Source organism: Apus apus, chromosome 10 (assembly GCF_020740795.1).
Source record: "Apus apus isolate bApuApu2 chromosome 10, bApuApu2.pri.cur, whole genome shotgun sequence".
NCBI lineage: Eukaryota > Metazoa > Chordata > Aves > Apodiformes > Apodidae > Apus > Apus apus.
Window position 1 is genome coordinate 4,154,400 of NC_067291.1, and position 22,218 is coordinate 4,176,617.

General features: G+C 40.7%; 1 protein-coding gene across 5 annotated transcripts in view; it reads right to left on the minus strand.

Moving 5' to 3' along the window:
- Positions 1–3,254: 3,254 nt before the first annotated feature.
- The window catches only part of USP3 (ubiquitin specific peptidase 3), a 41,842-nt gene continuing 22,878 nt past the window's right edge, over positions 3,255–22,218 (minus strand). For 4 of the 5 annotated variants that reach the window (XM_051628458.1, XM_051628460.1, XM_051628461.1 and 1 more), the window contains exons 4-15: positions 18,623–18,706; positions 16,993–17,074; positions 15,831–15,913; positions 15,422–15,535; positions 14,672–14,785; positions 10,450–10,596; positions 8,457–8,563; positions 8,218–8,298; positions 7,178–7,296; positions 6,934–7,047; positions 6,774–6,841; positions 4,991–5,808 (exon numbers count right to left, since the gene is read on the minus strand). In XM_051628458.1, coding sequence (XP_051484418.1) covers positions 5,643–5,808; positions 6,774–6,841; positions 6,934–7,047; positions 7,178–7,296; positions 8,218–8,298; positions 8,457–8,563; positions 10,450–10,596; positions 14,672–14,785; positions 15,422–15,535; positions 15,831–15,913; positions 16,993–17,074; positions 18,623–18,706 — 1,279 coding nt within the window. In that variant the 3' untranslated portion in view covers positions 4,991–5,642. Of the gene's footprint in view, positions 3,635–4,990; positions 5,809–6,773; positions 6,842–6,933; positions 7,048–7,177; positions 7,297–8,217; positions 8,299–8,456; positions 8,564–10,449; positions 10,597–14,671; positions 14,786–15,421; positions 15,536–15,830; positions 15,914–16,992; positions 17,075–18,622; positions 18,707–22,218 lie in introns of those variants that run through there. The other variant, XR_007890432.1, reaches the window with a different exon arrangement.

Genomic DNA, 22,218 nt, shown 5'->3' on the forward strand with positions numbered 1-22,218 from the left:
GGCCCGTCAGTGCGTTAAGAGACGAGTCTGCTGGCCTTGTGCAGCAGCAGCAGTGCTGAGGGGGCTCGGCAGCACCAGAAGGCTGCTGCACATATATGGTTGTGGAATGGGGTTTATTTTTGGCAAACAACTGGTGCAGAAGCTAAGGACAGGGAAAGAGAAAGAAACGTGTGTGTGGAACTGTTCAGTTTCTACAAGGGAATGGAATGGGTATGTAAAATAGCCCTGGACTGTCACAAAATGCTTCCTTAAAAGGGATTTCTTTCCTTGTAGGCACTCCTGATGTTTAGCAAAGTTCTTGTGCTGAGTTAATGAACAGGGGAGTGGTGGTGGTGGTGGGGGTTAGCTGCAGGGAGCAGCTTTGCCAGCCTCTCAAGTTTGAAGGTTTTAGCTTTCTGACTGGATGTTTGTTTTTGCAACTTACAGCAATTTTAGCTGTGATCTGTTGGTCTTTCTAAGGTTGCACTTTTGCTATCCTTTATATTGGATAATGAGCTTTGACCAACAGCTTGTAAAGGTGAAAAATTATCCTGCTGCAAAGCTCACACACAGTCTGCACCTTCAGTGCAGAAGCCTCAGACTTGGGGGCAGTTTCCTGCACAGCCCCTTGACCCAGCAAAGCGATTTGTTTCCTCACGTTTTGCATGAGGAAGGTAATGATCCGCAGGCAGGGCTATGTGTAGCTGCTTGGGTTTTCAATAGATGTCTTCTATTAGGTCAGTTACTACAATTTTTCATGTGTAGTTCATGCTCTTTTAGGTTTAGTTCTGTTACCATAGACTTTGCAGTTTTGGTGGGAAAAAGATACATAGAATTGTTTCTAGGAGTAAAAGTGTTTGTTGCCAATAAAGAGAGAAATTGTAGCAGAAAGTTTCTGCTAGAAGAAAATTAAAGCTGCAGCAAATGGCAAGTTAGATTGAAAAGCAACCATAGCCAGGCCTGCAACTTTCATGTTGGTGATAAACTACCTGAATCTCAAGGATTTTTCTACGTCCATCTTCTGCCTGGTATTAATACAGGAAAATAATACATTCAACTAATTAGCAGCTATTAATAGCAAAACAGCCCTGCAGGAATTTTTGAAGTGGCTTGCATGTGAGTAGCTTGGAGATGTTATGTACCTATGCATTTTAATTGGGTGTGTTTCAATGTGACAGGGCTGAGTGGGACCAGAGTTCATCTTTTCCTTCTTACCCTGAGTAGAGTTTGAAATTCAGATCTGAAGAACAAGATTTGAAATTAATTCTCAGTCTGCAACAATTATTTTAGCATCAGACCTGTGCATGGGTACTGTGACTCAAAAAAATGGCAAATTGTGGATCTGCTTAATTCTTTGGAGGTGCTAATTTTCTATTATGTGTAGTAAGTTAGCTGTGCTTAACAATTGCCAGTCATCTTTGTTTCATATCCTTTGTCATTTAATATTTTCCTTGAAATGAAGAGATTCCTGCTCCACACCCACGCTCAGAAACAGGCTCTGGACAGTGGCACATGTACTTTTTGAAGCCACAAAAGGGACAAGAAGGGTAGATGATTTCACATACCAGGTAAGCCAGTCACTGAAAAACAGCAGCTTAAATGGTGTGCCAGCAGTTGTTCTTTGTTCTCAAACTGGTATTTGTCAGCTCTTCCTCTGTCACTTCATCCTTCTCAGAACTTACCTTCATTTTACATAGTTGAGACTGCTCAGAGTTGTAATAATCACAGGAATATTATTTATAAAAAAAAAAAGAACCAACACCCAAGCAAACTCGATGACAGGTTACCAGTGCTAGGATGGACTCTTTAACCAAGCAGAGGAAACACACCATGATAAGACATAAAAATTAACAGCTGTTGGGTGACAAGGCCCTATAGAATCAAACAGCAGGCCCTCTCTGGGTTTAGATGCTACATTTTGGAAGACATGTTTGCATCATTTTGCTTTCCCCAGAACAAGTTAGAATACTCTGCCCTCTGTGTTCAAAGGATTGACAGTAATCTGCAAGCCTGCAGAAGGACAAGAGGAGTTTTGTTTTCTAAGGAAAGGAGACACTTTAATGGCACATTTTTCCATAAACACACTGTGAATGAGATATAATTCACATTCAGTCTGGAAATGCTCCAGAAACACACAGGATGAGCACAGTCAGTAATCCTCACTGGAAATTACACACTAGCTGCTAATGGTAAACAATGACAACTCTGGCACTAAGTCCTTGAGGAGATCCTAAAGCGCATGGAGTCATTGCCAAGGTGCTGATGGTTACCTCATCAGTAGAACACAGACACATCAGTCATGAAACACTGTTGGGGAAACTTCTGAACACCACTTTTTCTGCTTTCCATTACTTTTGCTAAATGCCTATAATTGGCCTCCTTTTGATACAAGTCCACTGTCCCTGACTGTCTGGCAGCTTAAGACTCCTCTCAAGGTGACACCTGCTATGACCTGGAAAGCACCTTCTGACTGTCCCATGGGAAGGAGCTCTGTTGGTAAGAGCATTAAGTTTCACATAATGCTGCTCTACAACAAATACTCTGAGAGCTGGACGTTTGCAGTTTTGTTTTACATAAATCTTGTCTCTAGTTGTAGACGTGGCTAAACAATTACTAACAAAAGGACAACCTTAGATCAGGCAAATTTTGGTGAAAATATGAAAGGCTGAACTGTAAAGAGCAGCTGTTGCTTGCACAGCAGTCACAAGAAGAAAAATTCTTGCCAGTTAGTGTGCACTATGACCAGCAGTAAGTAGAAAAGAAATATTTGGCTTAAATGAAATGAGATACCATATTCCCCCCGCCCCCAGCTAGTAGATAAATATAGGATATACAAGTAAGGTTAAAAATGTAATACTAGGCCAGGTGCAGTTTATGTTACTGGTTCAGTGCTCAGTAAACTTTTTTTGACACCACACTGAATAGAATACAGTGGATAAGCAAAGTTCTCCACCAGGAAGAGAAATACTTGTGTTGCCACAACAAAACTGTTCATACTGTCCATCTCGGTTTGCAATGGCAGAAAGTTAAATTAGGAAAGGATTTACAATGTACTTGTTCCAGCAAACTATATGGCTGAGTCCTTATCACCACCTGCTGCAAGAACAGGACTGACCTGATTGCACTGTGATCCCATGGCCATGTCTCCAGTGGACCATGCTGGGCACCACTGCCCAAGACCAAAATGTTACAAAGCAAATGTTACTCAGAGGAAATACTGAAGTGAGAACATGACTCTGACCCCCAAAATAATTAACTGGAGAAGTAGAAGCGGCTTAAAAACAAGTGAATGTTGCTGAAAATTACAAATTTAAGTTTCTAAAAATATGGAAAGGCACATTTACATCACTGTTTTGCAAGAACACTTCAGGCACGTGGTTGCTGTAAGTTAAACTGCTTCTGGCCCATAGTGGGTTGTCTACTTTAAGCTTTGTATTCTCAAATTCTAAAACAAACCGATCCAAGTAGCATGCAGGCAAAAAACACAGCTACAGATGGAATCTACATCTCCCCAGCTGAGGGCAGTATTACCTTCAGGGCAAGAAGGTGACAGGATGCTTCACTGGCTCTGCACACCAATGCAGGCTGTCAAATACCTTTTTCTGCCTGTATAAATGGTAACGGCTACCTATTCCCATTAGCAGAATGGCTCTGGCTGCAAGAAACAAAGAAATGGTAGGTGACAAACTATCTACAGTTTAAAGCAATGAATAGTTCTATTTATTGTTCAATTTAAGTAAAAGAAGACAATGTTATATATTGTCACTTAATGTATCAAATAATCACAACAGGTTTTAACTAGCGTACAGTTTACATATTCATACACCATTAGCAATGCTGAATGCTTTTGCAGATTTATATTAAGCCAATTTCCCTCTTTCCTGGTTTAAGCTGCTGTGAAAAAGCTACCAAAAAAAAATGACATTAAAAAAAAAAAAAAAATCTGATTGTGATTTTTCTGCTTGTCAGTGTACAGCCAGCAGGTAACCCACAGCAAAGAAATGATGCTTCCTGCCCATGCACCAGGGTACAGCCTGTAGAGAAATCCTGACTGTGCACTAAGAGGGCTTTCAGGAGCATGAACTAAAGGGTAATCACACTTTGATTTATTATGTGTTTTCAGACTACTGTATCTTACTGTTACCATAACTAAAAGGTGCTGGTTGATTGTGACTCTACATTTGGTAAATTCTACTCTTATAACCACACTTTATATAATTTAGGAGTGTCCAGTTCCTTGCTGGGCACACAGAATCTAGCTAAAAAAGATGGGCTGGGAGTAGAGAACTGAAATGGAGCTTTTGTCAAATTTTAGATTTTTTTGGGACTCCAGGCTTATTCATTTTCCCATCACATTTTTTAAATCTTACTAGCTGACTTCCACTCTCCAGCATGGTAGTGCAGCTAAAATTAGTTTATATTTTTTATTAACAGAAGTCCTTCTGCTTTACATATCTAAGTTTTAGAGGTTGCATCATGCCTCCAGTGTCAATTTGGAGCCTGTACCTAAAGATCCCCCAGTGTGTCATTACTGCAGCTCCCCCAGCCTGTCTGGCCAACGAGCAGCCCTGGCTCCTCTCCCCAGGCAGGCTGTGCTGTGTCCCCTTGAACTGGTAACAACTGTCATGTCAAGCTTCTGGAACACCACCCACATCCTTGCTGTGTTAAATGAACCACAGGAATTTAGTGGACAGGAGCCGTATTTAGACCTAGGACTGTTGTCACATAACCCAAAGTTGGGGGCTGTATTCCCAGTTCCCACCAGGAAGTAGGGTTGGGGGTCCCACTGCCAGGAAGTCTCTGTTAAGTTTTCAGTCAAGTGTTTATCATCAAATTTCAGGATGACAGTCTACACCAAGAGATGGCTAAGGCAATTTGGGTTCATTTAAAAAAAAGCATAAATCTCAACAAAAATCTAGGCATGTATATATTTTAAGATTTTTTAAAAAAATTTAAAGGGGGGAGGGCAGAGCATATTGTCAGGAATACTTGAATTAAACTGCAGTATAGATACAATTGAACCAACTGTTTATTTACATATTCCTGAATGTCAGCAGCCTGAATACACACCAGTATAGCAGCAATTACCTGGTCTATTTAATGATGCCACATCTCCTCTCTTCTGCAGACAAAGAATGATTGTTCAGAGGTCACTGTTTAGTTTTCTTGCATGAGGGAAAATAGGAAAACAATTCTTTTATTTAAAGAGATTAAATTGTAGCTACGTAACAGCTGTGAGAACAGCATGAATTTGTATTGCTCTTCATAATCAGAAGCACATTTATCTTGCTTTTAAGGAGGACAGAAAGCTTCTCTGATGTAAATGTGCCTTTAGAAAGTGAGAACTGAAAACATTAATATAAAAAAAAAAGTCAAATAACTAAGTATTTCATGAAACTATATATATAAAAATTGAGTTATCACAACTAAAGCAGCAAATCAAAATCTGCTGAGGTTTTCTGGTATAACTAAAAAAAAAAAAAAAAGTTAGTTTGTGTCCAAGTTCAGTAAGTCAAATGCTACCATTGACACAACAAAACTAAAACCCACAAGAGGAAATTGAAAAGTGCACAATGAAATTAATAGTCTTGGATCAAGTATTTATGGAAAAATGGAAATGTTTTGTCCGGTGGACTTGATACGTGAGAATGGAGAAGGAGGTATTAAAGTTTCTCTGCCCCGGGCCTGGCTTGCCGCTCCACGTAGAAGAGGATGTAGGCCTTGGCCTTGCCCACGGTCTCCTCGTCGGTCAGGGTCACAGTGCTGTCGTTGAAGTGGAACCAGCGGCCCTCGTGCGCCGCGTATGCCGTGTAGTGCCCAGAGCCAACGCTGCCAGGGGAGAGAGGACAGTCAGGAGACAGAGCCCTCCTCTCTTACGGGTAGGAGGCTGCCAGGAACCAGGGGTGGCAGGAACTGGCAGCCCTCCTCCTTGTTCTGTGCGCCTCACAGTGCTACCTTCTGTGTTATGTAAAATAATCACTTCCTGGGATGAGTTTGAAGGGGTTTGTACATGATCTTATTAGCACCCCATAGTTTCTGTGCAAGCAAGGATTCCTGCAACACTGAACTTCCATGTTCAGCTACCTAAACATCAAGTCCACTATCTGTTATTATACAAGCAGTAGCTATAAAAATTTCACTGTGCTCTATTTTCAGAAACCTTTCCTCATTTACATCTCTTCACAGGCTCAGAATAATCAAAAGCACTCAGAGCAAAACTAATCCCAGAATACCAAGAAGAAACTTTTTCAAGTTCATCTTAAGCAGATCCACATTTTGCAGCTGTATGTCTTGAATCTAACATCTCAGAAATACAAGCCCATCCACTGTCATTAACCTGCTACCTGAGGATAAGGCCTGCCTTCACTTAAACGTTCTAGCACCAACCATCTAAATCCATCTGTGTCATGACCAGCTTTGTTAAGCACAAAAAAACCCACAACTTCTGGCTTTGAACTAACGATTCAAAATAGAGCATTACCTTCTGGAAGGCCCCTTGATTGACTCTGCTGCTTTAGCCCTTTCTATTCCTAGAGGAATTAGACTATATTCTTTCTGCCTTACAACAGTCATTACCCTTGAAGACTGCCAGTGGGCATTCACAGGAGTAGCTGTATAGATCTATCTGAAGTTAATGCAGCTTCATTCCACATGAATTGATAAATTACTGCTTATTTCCACCAGTTAAAATACAGACATTCACTAGGGACAGGAAAACAAACTAACAAACCTTAAGTACCTCTGCATGTACTTCAGTGGGGAGAAAGTCTCTGTCAAGACTGCCATGTACTCACCCTGAGCCGTGATGCACAACAACAGCCGCAAGGTCGTACAGGCAGCTTTCCGGGCCACTGTTCTCAGGCTGTGGTTGAAAAGACAGGAAACTTGTAAGTTGTAATACAGACACCTATAATGGAACACATTTCTACATCAAGTACTGGTGGGTCTTCATACCTCTAACAAGTAGCATTTCATGTCTAGGCCTCGTAAGGGAAACTCAACATAGGTATCAACTTTGTTCCTCAGATATGCTGTCCAGTGGAATCGTTTCAAGTGTAAGCATAGCACCTGCAGGAGTAAAGGACGTGTTTGGTGCCAGACGTGGGCAGCAGCCTGCAGGAGGGTGCTGGGCTGCTAGTGGTGGAGGTGCCATTTCCTCTGACATATTGTCACTTGTGCTTTTCATGCTTATACAAACCTTTGGTAATTTCTGAATCCAGAATTTTTTGGTGGACTTCTGTTTCTTTTTGCATTTGTGACACATGTACAGCTCTGTCTCATCAAGTTCTTCTAGGTCTGTAAAACTGCGAAGACAATCTAAAAAAGAACAAGATACCAAAAAAAATAACACAAAACACCCAAACAAAGAAACCTGATTCAAGATGACAACAAGTGACTATTTTCTTTAACATGAAATGCAATAAACAAAGCACTACAGAGAGATGTGCCTATCTGCTGCTGTCATTGGTGCAAAAAAAATGCTGCAATAATGTTTCAATAACATGTTGTAATGTGCAGCATTCCTTGTTCCAGAAAATACACCTATAAGCAGTTCAAGAGGAAAAGGCATTCACAAAACATCCATCTTTCAAACAAGATGCTGTCCAACATTCAGCACGCTATTTTCAATAGAAATGAAGTCATTTTCTAACAAAGAATATTCAACTTCTAAACACAATTTGGATTTAGATCCAAAGTGAACAGAGAAAATAAGGGGGTTTGATTAATATTTCACAATTTCCAGCAAGTATAATAATAAATCTCTAAAAACTAACATCCTTTAAAACAAGGTCAGTAACACCAGTACTGCCCAGGACTGTATTTGTTGCTTAAAGAGCAGGACCCCCCAACACCCAGCCTTCCTGTGCACAGGGGGCATGTATGTCTAGGCACAGAGCCTGAGCAAATGCCACCAGGCAACAATGCAGCTGAGTGCTGGCTAGAAAGACTGGAATTCATTAGAAATACTCTGACCTCAAAGAAAAACCTCTGCTGGAACCCTCCTGATATTGACCTGACCTCCTGAAGCCCTTCTCAGAACTAGTTGATCCAGTAACTGGGTAAAAACTGTATGGAGAAATATTCTAGCACCTTCTTCTACCACAAAATCTCAGAAAATTAGATGGCACGTGACACCAACTCACACCCTAGGTGAAAGCCTGGCTCCTCTGACGTAGATACTCTGAAGAATACATACTCCTAGTCCTGGTAATGATTTCATTATCCAAGCATTCTTACCTCGTAGTGTGCACATTGGTCCATTTTCTTGATTTTTAGTACGTTTATTTCTGAACTGACTTGGAATATCTAGCGAAAGGTCTAGAAAACAGATATTTAAAGAAAATTAGGGCTGAATAAAACAATGCCTAATTTTTCCCAGCTAAAGCTCTGGTTCACTTATGTGACATCTAAATATATCAAGCTTCGGATTTATTTTTCTGCATTAAGTCCCTCGTTAAAAGCAAAAGGCACCTTACCTAGGAATGGGTCAAACTTTCTAGATTCAGTCCCACATATTAGGCAGTTGACTTCATTTTGAAGAATGCCTCCAAATATTGCTGTCACGACAGTGGACGCTCCATTTCTAGACAAACCACATCAGAGAGAAAAGTCAGTCAGAATGTCTGAGCTTCATTTTTTAATACCTGTCACACTGACAACTCGGAGCTGCTAGGCAGAGAGGTTCTGTCACTAACAAACAGTGGCTGAGTCCATCCACCAGGCACTCCACCCCAGAATTGCAGAGTGCAAGTACTGAGCAGCTGTAATACTTTTGCTGTATTATGTACCTGAAGAAAGTGTGACCCACATCTGCAGGATAAGCAGATACTCAAAGGGTCAGTGTTGAAAGGTTTATTGTGGTTCTGCAGCAGAGAGCTGATGCTCCCAGGGTGTTAACTCTCTAATTAAGGCCGTTTCTGAAACAAAAGTTCTTTCTTAGGTAGGTCAAGCATACTTTTTTCATTCTATACCCTTTGTTCCAAGTAATTTTGACTTCTTAAAGCATAGCTCTGCACTTCACTTCCAAAGACAGCTTAGGTTGCATTAATCTATTATAAACATTCATCATCATCACTGTTCTCTATGCTTTCACTCTCCATCCTTTTAGCAGATTATGTGATGGATTTACTTCTCATAGTTCAATTAAAAAACAAACTAGAACATTGTTAAATTATATTATTTTACAACTTCTCAACCTGCTAGTTTGTGCTTGCAGCTCTCACACCACAAGTCTGCAGAAACCTTTGTTCGTATCTGCACTGCACCTACCTACATCTTTATTTAATTTCAGTGCTTCTTGTTAAGCAGAAGGAAGTGGCTACCTGAATAAACCAGTGCTCAGGAGAGCATGTACAGCCTACGTATTACTGCACTCCAGGCATTTAAGTGTGTGTGACCTTGATCTGCCCCTGACAGAGACAGCTGACTCCACCTCACCCTGCATTTGAACAGCCATTCTCAAGACAAATTTACAGCAGATAAATGAAATTGGGTTTTGACATTCAAAATGTTGATAAAACTGGTTTAGTTTTCAAATACACTTCAATTCTAACAACATTTTAGGATTTTTTGGTGGGATTTTTAAGCATCAGCAAAGCAATCTAAACGTGGTAAAGAGCACAATCTGAACTCCTGGCTTTCCCTAATGAAGCATCTATAAAATCCTGCATCTCTAAGACTGGCTTACTATGACCTAATGGTTATAGGAAGGCAAAATTCCCTCACCTCTCCATAGAGAAGCCAAGGACTTAGGGCCCAAATGTGCAAGCTGAACTGACTTAACATTCCTTCTGAAGCAAACTTGGAAGCGTTTTCTCTCTGTGACAGTTTAAATCAGGGAGAAAACACACCTGGACAGAATGAAACAACACTATGTTGAGAAGTACAGACACAGGAGTCAAGCACATGGACTACCTCTGTTTCAAGACACAGAAGAACTGGAAAAGCAAAATTACCAGGAAAAAAAGCAACACCTTTACCTGTGTCAAGTTACATGCAAACACAGCAAGATGGTCTGCAGGAAAACTGACTTCAGACTGTAACTGTACAGCTCATTTGCCCATTCAGGTGGGCTGCTGACAATTTAAACCTACTTGCCCATCTTTTTTGCTCCTTTATCACTCACGCCACCTGTCACACTGATTGTCTGAACAAAGAATTCTATATGGGTGTAGAACAGATTTGCTTTTTTCCTATAATTATTTTTATTGGTGTAAGACTTAACAAATTCAAATGTGTTTACAACATAGCCTGTATGCCCACTCAGAACTATGAAAAATGCTGATCCTTTTGAAAGGAAGCACATCCTGTAGGATGCTAATCCTTTATAACCTGCAGTTTTGTAATTCTTAACACAGGCACTAAAGAGACCTAAAACAAGGAACCATGAATTTGAAATTCCAGATTTGACCACACATAGACCCATACAAATGCATTAAAGTTTTGAAGAAATGAAAAAGCACTTCTTACATGCAACATTTGTTGCTTGCAGACAGGTTAGAATTTTCTTGTAGAATTACTGCACGTGAAACACCATTGAAGCCACCCTGGAGTTCCAGGTGTAGATGGTCCAAAAGGTAACGCATGAACTCATGGGCATCTTGTTGCTGATATCCCCTTAAGAGAAAAGGAAACAACAGACAAAAATCATAAGATATACAGGTTGTTTTAATGGGGACAGAGAGGACCAGGGTCACATGGAAGAACCTTGGCTTGTTTAGTAATCCTGAGCAGACTTCACAGACACATGCATATTTTGTACCAAAAATGTTTTCCATGCAGCCTTTGGAGATTTCATCCAGCTATGTCTCAACAAACTAAATTATTTTCATCCTTTGCAGCTCCCTCTCTCCCTGTGCCTCTCTTTCTGAGGATGGAGCAACATTTTAAAATACCCATTTTAGCTAGAAAGACACCTTTTAGAAAACAAGGAGAAGCAGCACAGACTTCACATTTGCTCACCTATTCAGTTAACATTAATCAGCCTCAGCAAACTCACTCTCTGCTAGTAACATCCCAGGACTCATTACACTCATTACTTAAAAATACACAATTAGTAGCAGTGACTTCCCCTCACTTGTGCAAAGCATGTCTCCTTTTTCATTATTATTAACTATATAGTATTAGTACCTCTGCAGAATTGTTATTAATTAGGTTAATCCCTAATTGGAACTACTATAAATGATGGTCAATACACTGACATCTCAAGCCTGGTAAGATTCAAAAAGAGACACCACAAAACGTACTGTTCATGGGGGACTCAGTATTTCTGGCTTTCATTCAGCCACTGATCCCACTCACTTTGGCAGTTCCAGGTGTCTTCTTGCCTGTTTGTTCCCCTTCCCACTAAAGCCAGGAATTTAAGCTTTGGTTTTGTTTTCCAAATGCATCTTTTGGCAACAATATGGATTCTGAGATAATTAGGATGAAAGACAGAGTTCTTTCCTCGTCTAGGGTGAGATCTACAGCCATGCTCAGAATTGCATACCTCCCCTGCATAACCCACACACTGCTGGGAGAGGGAGGTTAACTGTGGGATACCCAGAGCATCTCCTGAGCATTTGGATTTAGTATGATAGGGCTCCAGCCTCAGAAGTGTCATGGCATCAGCAGCAGTGCTGCTCAAAGAGTCACCATTGTTATTTCACCACTAAAAAAAAACCTAATTCAGACAAACAGAGAAGCTATCAGGGTAAAGTAGGCCTTTACAGTTATTTAAGATAAATCATACATCAGATTTAACAATCAGCTGCTATTTGTTTGCCATAAGATGTATACTGAGATGCAGCTGGAAAGCACATCTAGTGAAACAGTGAAAGCTTTGTGCAACACTGACATAATTATGTACTAGGCCTATAGTTATAAAAAGCCCTACATAGTAGAGATAGATATCTTTCCCTCTTGTCCCTTCTTTAAGCAGCTTTGTCATGCCTTGCCTGCTCCTTTTCTTCCTCACTATTCTATGTAAGTACTGGCAGTAACTCACATAGGAATAATGGCTGAGGAAGAACTACATACATGGGTTTTTATGCTAAGGCTCAGGGGAGGGAAAATGTCCTGAAGACTCATGGCACAATACCCAGAGATAAATGAGATTCAGAGATAAATGAGAACAGACTCAATGCAACACAAGTATGCACCATGAGGATGATGTGCTCAGTGATCTAGTTGTCCTATGTATTGTTGCAAGGTAACAAAATAAAAATGAAATAAAGCCCTTTCATCTTGAGGAGTTGCAGTAACATTTTCTCCCCAGCCAGCAGTTCCTAAGAAATCACAGTTTGTATGTAGACCTTACAACACCCTGAACAACATCAGCAACACTACCTTTTACAGCAGAAAAACTGGCACACAGAAACACTGCTGTGCTTCAACAGGCCACAGTCCTGTACAGCCAAAACGAGGACTTCTCCCAGAGTTGGCAAATAATTACACATTACTATAAAAAAAACAGAACTCGGCTACAAAGCTGCATATTAACTGTACACACTGTAGGATAATTTTGAAGTTGCTGAGATAACATTAAGTTTAGTTAATGTGGGTATCGTCAATACAATAAACATACAGGCAATCTTCATAAACAGCTGAAGATGAAACTTACGGCAAGTCTTTTCTTCAGACACCTTTTCAACATTAAATTCCTCATAGAAGAGCTCTGATGTATATAGCATCCTTGCTCTGCAATCAATTTACTAAATAACTTTTGGAATCATTCCCCGCTGTTGGTTGTGCTCCTGGTGCATGTGTTTATACTTGCATACAAATATGTTAATTATAGATTAGAGAGCCTTACTGTTTGTTAAAAAGCATTAAGTATACATACAGATATTTCAAAGAACATGATGATATGGATGACTCACTGCTAAATTATGACCAAAAAGCCCAGTTTCTCTGATAGTCAGCTTGTGCAATAAAACTCATCTCCATCCACATGAAGCAATTCAGTTCCAGCCCTCTCCTCTGATGCTCCATTTCCTACCCACACCAGGACAGGGTATAAGCAGGGACAGCTACTAGGAAAGCAGAGCACACCATCCATACAGCAGCAAAATGCACATCCTGCAACTCAGGATGAGGCTACAGCACTCCTGGCACGCAGCAGCATGAGAGCAGCAGGACTGGCACAGCAGCACTGGAGCTCAGAGGCACTCCAGCTGTGCTCACAATAACCACACAGGATGCTCTACTCCCTAGATGCAGTATGAGACAGAGGGCCCTGGAGTGCAGCAGCAACAGCTTTTCTGTAACCTCTCCAAGAACAGCACTTGCAATCCTTGGAGGCAGGCACAGGGTGCCTTTAACAGCTGCCATCTCTTTGGGCTAAAACAATTAAACCAGGGTTCCAACCATGTTTCCTCCCCTTGCCCCATCACTTCAGGCTTCATAAGACCAAGCCACAGGAGCTGGCTTGCTATAACATGCTACTTGCTCCAGCTTCCTTTCACACCACCAGCCACCTTCTCCTCCCAATCTCACAAGAAGCACACGAGGTACAACCAGAACTGCAGCAGCACTCGCTTTTACAAGGTACAATTAAGCACTGAACAAATTCACATTTTCTTCCTGGACCATGTAAGAGTGGAAATCTACAGAGCAGCTGACTCTATTCTCTGTGTGATTTAATAAGTTCTCTTATTCCCAGCTCACTGGGAATAAAAAAGGGGAGAGGGAGAACCCCAACAAGCAGCACTTTTCCTTTTAAAAGCTGTGATAGAACCCACAGTGCTGAAAATTTGCTTGAGGAACTTTAATGAACTGGTTTCTCACTTAGTCTAACAAGAATTATAGTGAAGACTGAATAGGGAAACTGGTCAAGGACATTATGGATGATATTAATTTGCCTACAACGTTTTGGTCGCTGCTTGCAACTACTGGTATTAAACTTCCTTGATTCTCATAAGCCAAGTGAAACATATTTGGCAGTGTAAAGAACAGAATAAATAGATTTGTGCTATTGTGGTTACTCATTGAGCAGATGTGTTCACAGCATCTTTTCAGCACTGCTGGAGATGTAACAGAGAACAGAACATCTTTACTACCTGAGAACACGGAGCAACTTACCTTCAGCACAATATATCCTAACAGGTTTCAGTGCTCCTTTGAAAGATGTTCAGGGGCCAGGACAGGGAGACCTTGGAGAGGAACGATACTTCGATTTACTTGGGTAACCTTCTTTTTCCTTTCTTTTTATCATCTTTTTTGTCAGCATGGGCACAAAATGCCTACTTTCTTACAGCCCTTATTTCATGGCCAGCTGGTGACTACAGCCTTTTGAGAGAATCAAGGAAGTTTCAGCCAGTATGTTTGCATTTAGGCCTGTAGGTGCTGTACCTTTTTTAATCTGACTACGTCACTTTCGTATGGCAGCCAAGCTTGAGTTCTGTTAATACCACGCACTTGGCACTTACCTACCACTCATTATCTTTACTCTTCTGCCCTCTGGACCACTGGCTCAGTTACAACTACTACTATTCTAGTATTTGAGATGTTTGTCCTCTCCAACACTGCTACATGTAGCGTGTGGTAGAAGGGTTGGTGGGGGAAAAAAAGCACTACCCATGAACACAAAACTGTCCATCAAGTGAAGATCCTTTTCAATGTATCTGTGGGCATAGGGGAAAGCTGCAGAGAGTAGGACACCAGCAATACAAGGCTGCAATCAGGATTACTGCTCTTATTCTACAAGACTTACCTAAAATTTGGCATGATTTTCCAAACAACGTAAAATAAAGACTCAGGACTGAATGCAGTTTGGCTTCCTTGCCACAAAGCACAGAGTGTCTTTCTGAATTCTTCCACCAATGAACTGGAAAGAAAGTAGGAGTTGGTGACTGCAACACTGTGTTAGAACCCTCACAGCTTTACTAGCTCAACAGTACAAAGATCAGATGTTACTTTGGTTACAATTGTAATGACTGGTAAATGTCCTTCCCAGTACTTCAAAGATTTTATGCCTACATACAACACTGGATAGGTGAGGAAAATGCCAGATGTTGAGGACTCACCTGGAAATCTATCCATCTTTTACCATTTTACTGTAAACTCTGCTAACGTAATTCCTTTAACACTTGCTCAAGCTACAAATTGTGAACCACTTAGTCATCTTTTTTTTTTTATGTTCAGTTGCAGACATGTTCCCATGACTGTATTTTAGCTGTAATTATGTAACATAATATCTGGAGTACATTGAACTAGCACGTCTTAATCTGACATTAACTGCAGTGACATTCCAGTTCCTTCTGATGTATCTGACTGCTTCCCTCTGCAGCATCAGGCCCATATACACAAACTGCAAGTGACACAGGTTTCCTTTTCTGTGACTCCGTCCCCCATGAATAATTTTTCTACGGTTCTGCAGCACTGAAAGCACACAGGGGCTCTGCTGCTCAAGCATTTGCTGTTTTCTGTAAAGATCAGTGCCAACAAGGAACATGCGGCTTACACGTTGTTATCCCCCTGGCTCCTGGTATGGTAAGTTCGCCTGCCGGCCGTCTTCCCATTCCTCAGCTCCACAGCGGGCAGCTCTTTGAAGTAACAGCAAAACTGTTGAATGTTACTGTGGAAAAAGGAAAAATTAATTAAATCCTTAAGGGGCAGAGAACAAAGAGAATATTATGTGTTCTGGAGCCTGTTCTTTGCCATGCATAAACACAACTTCATGCAGTGTCAGAGGATGGCAATCACCAACAGCTCAAGACACAAGAAATACTGTAACAAATACTGATCTGTAAATGCCTGAGCAGATCTGTAGATGTCATTATCATCCCAAGTACCTGAAATAATTCCATTCTGGCTATGCTTTGACTAAGAGCTGCCATGACAGAAGGAGGTAGGGCAAACTTGGGAGGTACCTGAGTGACTGAAGGATTGCATTCATGAAACACGTATTCCCCAGGTTCCGCAGGCCTGTGGCACAGAGGGCAGTGGTGCTTCCCTGGAAAGGAGAACGGTTATGTTAAGGACAGATTGACCAGGGCTCCTCCTTTTCTCCCCACCAAGCTGGCTGTAGGTAGTGCATTTTTCAAGTACCTAAAACCCTACAGACTTTGCAAAACAGCAACTGATTGCTTTGCTCCTGCCCCCACCTCCTGTTCCCATTGATACTCCTCCCAAGAACTACTTCTCTTTGTCTTCAGGTAATTGTTCCTCATGGCTGAGGACAGCTATTACTTCAGCTCCCTTGGACTACACTGCTGTCCTGCAGCCCTGAGGGGCAAGGAGGAACAGCTCTGCTCTACCACTCCTTCTGGCCAAGGTGAAAAGGCAGCAGTTGCATACAGCTGAGATGGCATCTCCCCTCTCCCTCCCTAACATCTGGGAGAAATGATGAAGATTAGAAACTCCCTCAAGTCAAACTGTGGAACAGTAAGACATTCGGTTTGGGGCACTCTTTGTCTTGAAGAAACTATGTAGCCCTTCAGCTATATAGCAAGAGCTAGATTGTCCTCTCCTGACTGCTATTCTGCACATGTGAACTTACAATAGCATGAAGATGAGAGTGAGAAAAGCTTTCAGAATAGTCCACAGTTGCTTTTGAAAGCAAGTTCTACTAAGCTTTTTTAAATGGTTATTTTTTTACTTTTTCCTAACAATTATTCTTATCCCCCCAGAAAAAGACAGAGCACCTGCTTCTCTGCCTTCTGTACTGTAAGGAAAAAAAGAAAAACAAACCCTTGTCTGCTCAGAAAAGTATTGTGTCTGGGCCTGCTTTAATCCCAAGAGTTACTAGTTCCTTCCAATTTTGCTGGCCCCACCAAGCTCAAACTGCCCTGAAGCTCCATCTTGACAAGGACAGGGAAGCTCAAAGTCTAGGTCAACAGAAATGCAGCAGAATATCAAACATCCTTCTGTGAGAAGAGGCTCTTCTAGGTCTGTGGTCAGGATGAGAAAGCCAAAGTGCACCCAGTGGAATTTGGGTAGTGATTCTAAGAGTTTCAAGCCTAGGCCAACTGTAAGCCTCAACAGGTTTAGAAACACCCCTTAAACTCACTGTACTGAATCTGTCATACTTACATTTACTTTTAATAACTTGCTGTTCAGAGATGAGTTTTCCAATAGTTTTCTTTTCCTATGTCTGTCTGATGTGAAGGCTGAACTGTTGGAAAGACATTAAAAGAGGTTACTTACCATAAAAGAAAACATTGTGTGAAATGGACAACAATCATGGTAATGTTTAACACAGTGATTACATCTGCTATCAGTTGTAATTAAGACAGCAAAGAGCTTCCTGATTGCAACATAAGCTTTTCATAGTCTTGGAACAGACTGCATCTCCCTCAGAGTAAAGACCCACATCCTGTTTTCAACACTAAAGTCTGAGTTAAGTGCATCAAGTTATGCATGCACCCTGAATAGTGGCCTTACCAGCATGCCACTTTTCATCCTTATTCAAAGGAATCTTAATACAGACTTTTCATAAAATACTTCTGTCAGAAGAATCATCTACACCTTTAGAAAAACAACTTCAAAAATCAAGACAGTTACCAAAAATCAAAAATAACCCAAGTGCAAGTGCTTATGTACCACTTAAAAAATACAGGTTACAACATTTGTGCAATACTAAGTTAAAAGAACAATTAGTTACTCTTTTCCACATCACTGGAAATTACTGGGCCCCCAATTCTACCAGTTTGTGACCTCTACAGTCTAATAGCAAAACTATAACTTGTTCCATACTTTAGGGGTTTTTTTTAAATTTTTAATTAAAAAACCCCCTCCAAACTTTAAAAAACTGTCATTACATCCAACAGAAGCCTGCATGGTACCATTTACTTCTCAAAGAGCTAGACCTCCTGGACATTTCTGAAATACTAATGTGCACTTCTCATTATGCTTAAACACCTTTACCTCTCATTACATACCTGACAAGACCATCAAAACCAGAATGAATAATAATGAAAATGTTATTACTGACAGAGTAAGTGACAGTTAACTAAAGTAGAGACTTCCCCAAATCACAGCAATTTCTTAACAGGAGTCCTATTTGAGCTCTGGAAGATTCAAATGTACTTGGAAGTGCTGTATGCAGACGTACTTCCACTTAGTATTACAGATTTCCAAGCAAACTGTGAGAAGACTATTTGCTATCTAGCACCGGCTGCAGCAGCTGCATCACAAAGACCAGTATCCACTTTTCAGTGGACTGGAGACAGAAATAGCAGAGGAAAAACATGTCTCCTTTACAATTCCAAGTTCATAAGCCTTCTTAAATCTTTTTAATCAATCTGCAATTAATATGAAGACTACTTCCACCTGCGTGTTTGCTTAAATTTCTCTACTCCAGAAACTTACTGTGTTTTTGACAAAACTACGATCCTGTTCTGCAAATTATCTCCCATTTGTATATAAAAAAATAAAATTGTTGGCTAGGTAGCAAGAAAGTTAATTGATATCTGAACTCCTGTATCACCATATGCTACTTCTACAAGATTCACTGTATAAGAACAAGAACATACAAGACCAGACAAAAGCATTTGTTCTGCATCTCTGCTTCTCAGTGATGAAAAGGTTATTTAAACACACACAGTTGCACACAAAGGACCAAAATATATATTAAATATGTACATATACATAAAACAGAAATACCACTTCAATTATGCAATAAGTCCATCCAGAGCAGTCTGAAGGTAAACAAACTACTTACTTTTCCAAGTTCTGTAGGTGCTCTCTGACCTTCTGTACCAGGCCCAGCTTGGTATCATTGACTACAAAATCATCACAGCGATAACTGGAAGAAAAACATTTCTCAGAATGTGCAGAGAATTTCAATGAAGTACTGCAAAACAGTCAGGCAAGCCTACATGTGGAAAGCACCAGAATGATTCAGTGGAAGATTATTGAGGGGAACAGGGGAACACAACACCTACACACTGAGCTTGGTTCTCTCTGAAAACTACTCTATAGCAAAAGAAGGTAGAGGCAGTATCTTATTACATGTTTCTTCTAGCTCAGGTTTTTATTAGAAATCAGAAGCATGATGTGCTGCTTTCTCAATGCAGTATTTCCAGTTCAACAAAAACTGAAACACAAGGTGTAACCAAAAGTAGTATTAGTAGCCAATCCATAGAAAATTTATCAGAAAAGATCAGCTGACATCAGGTAAACAGAATACAAAGGTTTTACTAATGTATATCATAAATGGATTTATTTTAATATTGTAAAGCTTTTATTAAAACCTGAGGTGCTGAACAGATAAACAATGTACAATGTACAGATAAACTAATGTACAAGTTTCTGCTGCAGAAAAACACCAGGGAAGATGAAGTAAGATATTCCACGATTTGTCCAAAGTCATCCCAGAAGTCTGTGGCAACTCCCACTTTGTGCTTTAACCACAAATACCACTCAGTCTCTCGTGTGGCTTTTATATACACAGAAACTCTTCCAAAACTTCAGCTGGTATTTTGAGCTTTTTCAGGGTGAGCAAAAGTAACTGGCTCGGAAAAAGAGAGAGAAGCTGAACCCCCCACAATCTCTCAAAGCAAATGTAAAGTGAAGCCAAATCAAAATGGCCTCTCAGCAGAAGCAAAAAGTTTAGACTGAAGTCTAAAATTCTGTCATGTTCTACAAAGGTCTCACATTTCCCAAGAAGCAAGTGCATTCATTATCATTTAATATTCAAGATGTGGGCTTGTAACGCCTCACGTAGTGCACAAAGGCAAAGGTTACAGACTGTGTCTAAAGGAGGGGAGGACGGTCTTTTAGGGAATACTGAAACAAAACCCACATCATATTTCCCTATTTTCCTGAGTAAAACCACAAAGCACATGTCAATTTTAAGCAACAAATGGAGAGAGTAGCAAAGAAAACCATCACAAGGAGAACACTGGTCCCAGATGGCATTACTTCTGCCGCTTTGCTGTATTTAAAATCCCTTGCATTTCTTGCCCTAATAAAAAGGGGGAACAGAGGCCCCAGAGTAATGTGAACCCTCTAATCCATGCTCCTTCTTCCATTTGTGAAGGAAAGACAATGTCTGTATACAGGGGAGGGGTAGCAGAAAGGACAGGGGAAGGAAAGAAGGACAAAAATCTCTCAGAACCAAGAAACAGAAGTGCTGCAGTCAGTAAGGAAGCCCAGCTCAGCAGAATGCACACCTGCATGTCAGTAAACCAAGAATTCTGAGCAGGTTCCTCAAGTCTCTCCCACAGGAGCAGCAGCCTTCCTGCTGTGCAGAGGGGCTGCAGGTGACAGTGACATCTCACAGTGCTCCTGCAGGGTTGGCCAAGAGCTCCCTCAAGAACCAGATAACCCCATTCTGGCATGAGAAACAGGAAGGTAAAAATAGACTTAACACCATTTGCACCAGCTCTTGTGAGAGGACTGTGATAAAAAGGAAGCAGAGACTTGTCACAACTTCCCTTCCTCCACATCCCACAAAGGTAACTCAGCCCTGAGCAGTGTTTGTCAGCCCTGCACTTACTGTGATGCATCAAACTGCAGCATCAGATTCTGGCCGAGATCTGAACACTTCCTGTGAAGAAAACTACCATAGCTATTTCTCTCCTTTGCCTTTGGCACAGGACTGACTCAAATGCAGAATACATTCTTGTTGCCTTAGGTTACTCCTCCGTTGGAGCAGAGGTGTGCTTGGTAAGTTAACAAAGCTATCAACTTCAGGCACAACTGGAATTGACAATATACTTTGTTGCATAAATCTGCCATGTAGTTCAAAGGCAACAATATGGACAGTTAATTCAAACACTGAATTCTTGAACAGACTACAGAGTTGAGAAAATAAAGGCCCTCCCCACTGAAAGGAGACTGTAAGACCAGTCTGTCCAAGATCTCTGTTGATTTTTGCTTCTGAGAAATTGGTATGACTCTCAAGATTTCCAAACACTGCACACAGCAGTTATGGATAATTACGCAAGATCTAGAAATTAAGACAAGTTATTGCCAGTAAAGCATTTTTTTCCCCCAAATATTTCCACAGACCTAGTTAGTTTGAGAGGGGGAAGAAATCTGTAAATGTGCTTATTTTTCAGCCACGTTTTAAGTAGTCCTATTCAGCTTTACTGGACACCTACAACTACCTAGTTAAGTATTCTCGCATGTACCACGCTACATACACCATACATCAAGGACAACCATCCTAGCAAACTACCCAGGCCAGCTTTGGCAAGAAATAAACATGGTGCAGGTGGATACAGTACAGTCTGACTCCTCCTTAACACCAATACCAAGAACAAGCATGTCCACACCCCCAGGTGCACCAGCACAATTACACCCTTACCCTAGTTGTGTAGCTACTAACATTTATAAACAGGGAATGAAAGCACAGGCAAGCTCACTGAAAGCCTGTAAGCCAACTTATTCCTGAAAGGTGATTTAATACCTGCTCCCACATCCTAAAGTTCATGTTAATCTTATTTTTAGTCTGATCTCACATACCAGTTACATCCATACAGAAAAATTACAAGTTAGCACTTTCCCCAACATGGAGGAATAAAACCAAATACATGACTAAATGTCAGGGTCCTTGAAACAAATTCAAGATTTACTTAAAAACAAGACAAGCTCCTTCTATTTCCCTTTTAATACACAGGTTTTTAAAACCAACTCCCTTGCAACACAGCAGCATTCAGCACTACTACTAGAAATAACAGCATTACTACCAAACTGTTTTTTTAAATTTGCTGAGCCCACACACCTTAAAGGTAAACTGCTGACAGATTGCTTCCTACATACGAAGCTGATATTATCACAAATTAATAATATACATTCTAGCACACAGCAATTCTACAATATGCTTTTAACAGCAATTGTACAGAACAAATTCTGTGCTCTGGGGAGGGTCCCTTATATGGGTTTGCACAACATTGTCCTCTCTATACACTTTCTATTTTTAGCAACTCTGCTACCTCCAAGGCCTGGTCTTTTCTGGCCTCCTTTGCTGCTAAAATGGCAGCAGGCCAGTGAATGTATGCACTGCTCTGGGAACACTCATGCTTAGTTCTGGCCGTTTCAGCAGGTTACAGAACTCCATCCTATGCTTAAAAGCCCTGTCTGGATTTGAAGAATTACCACGCAAGAAAAATTAAGAAAATACAAGTTTCCTTAGTTGTACTAACACCTTCTATGAGTAAACTAAGAACTCAAAAATTACTGTCTAGATAAAAGCTGTTTACCTTCTGTAATTTCCACTGACTGCAGAATATAAACTAATGGCCCTAATCTCATTTTTAGATGATCATGCATAAGCTCACTAAATCTGTTTTTTTTTTTACAGAAACACAA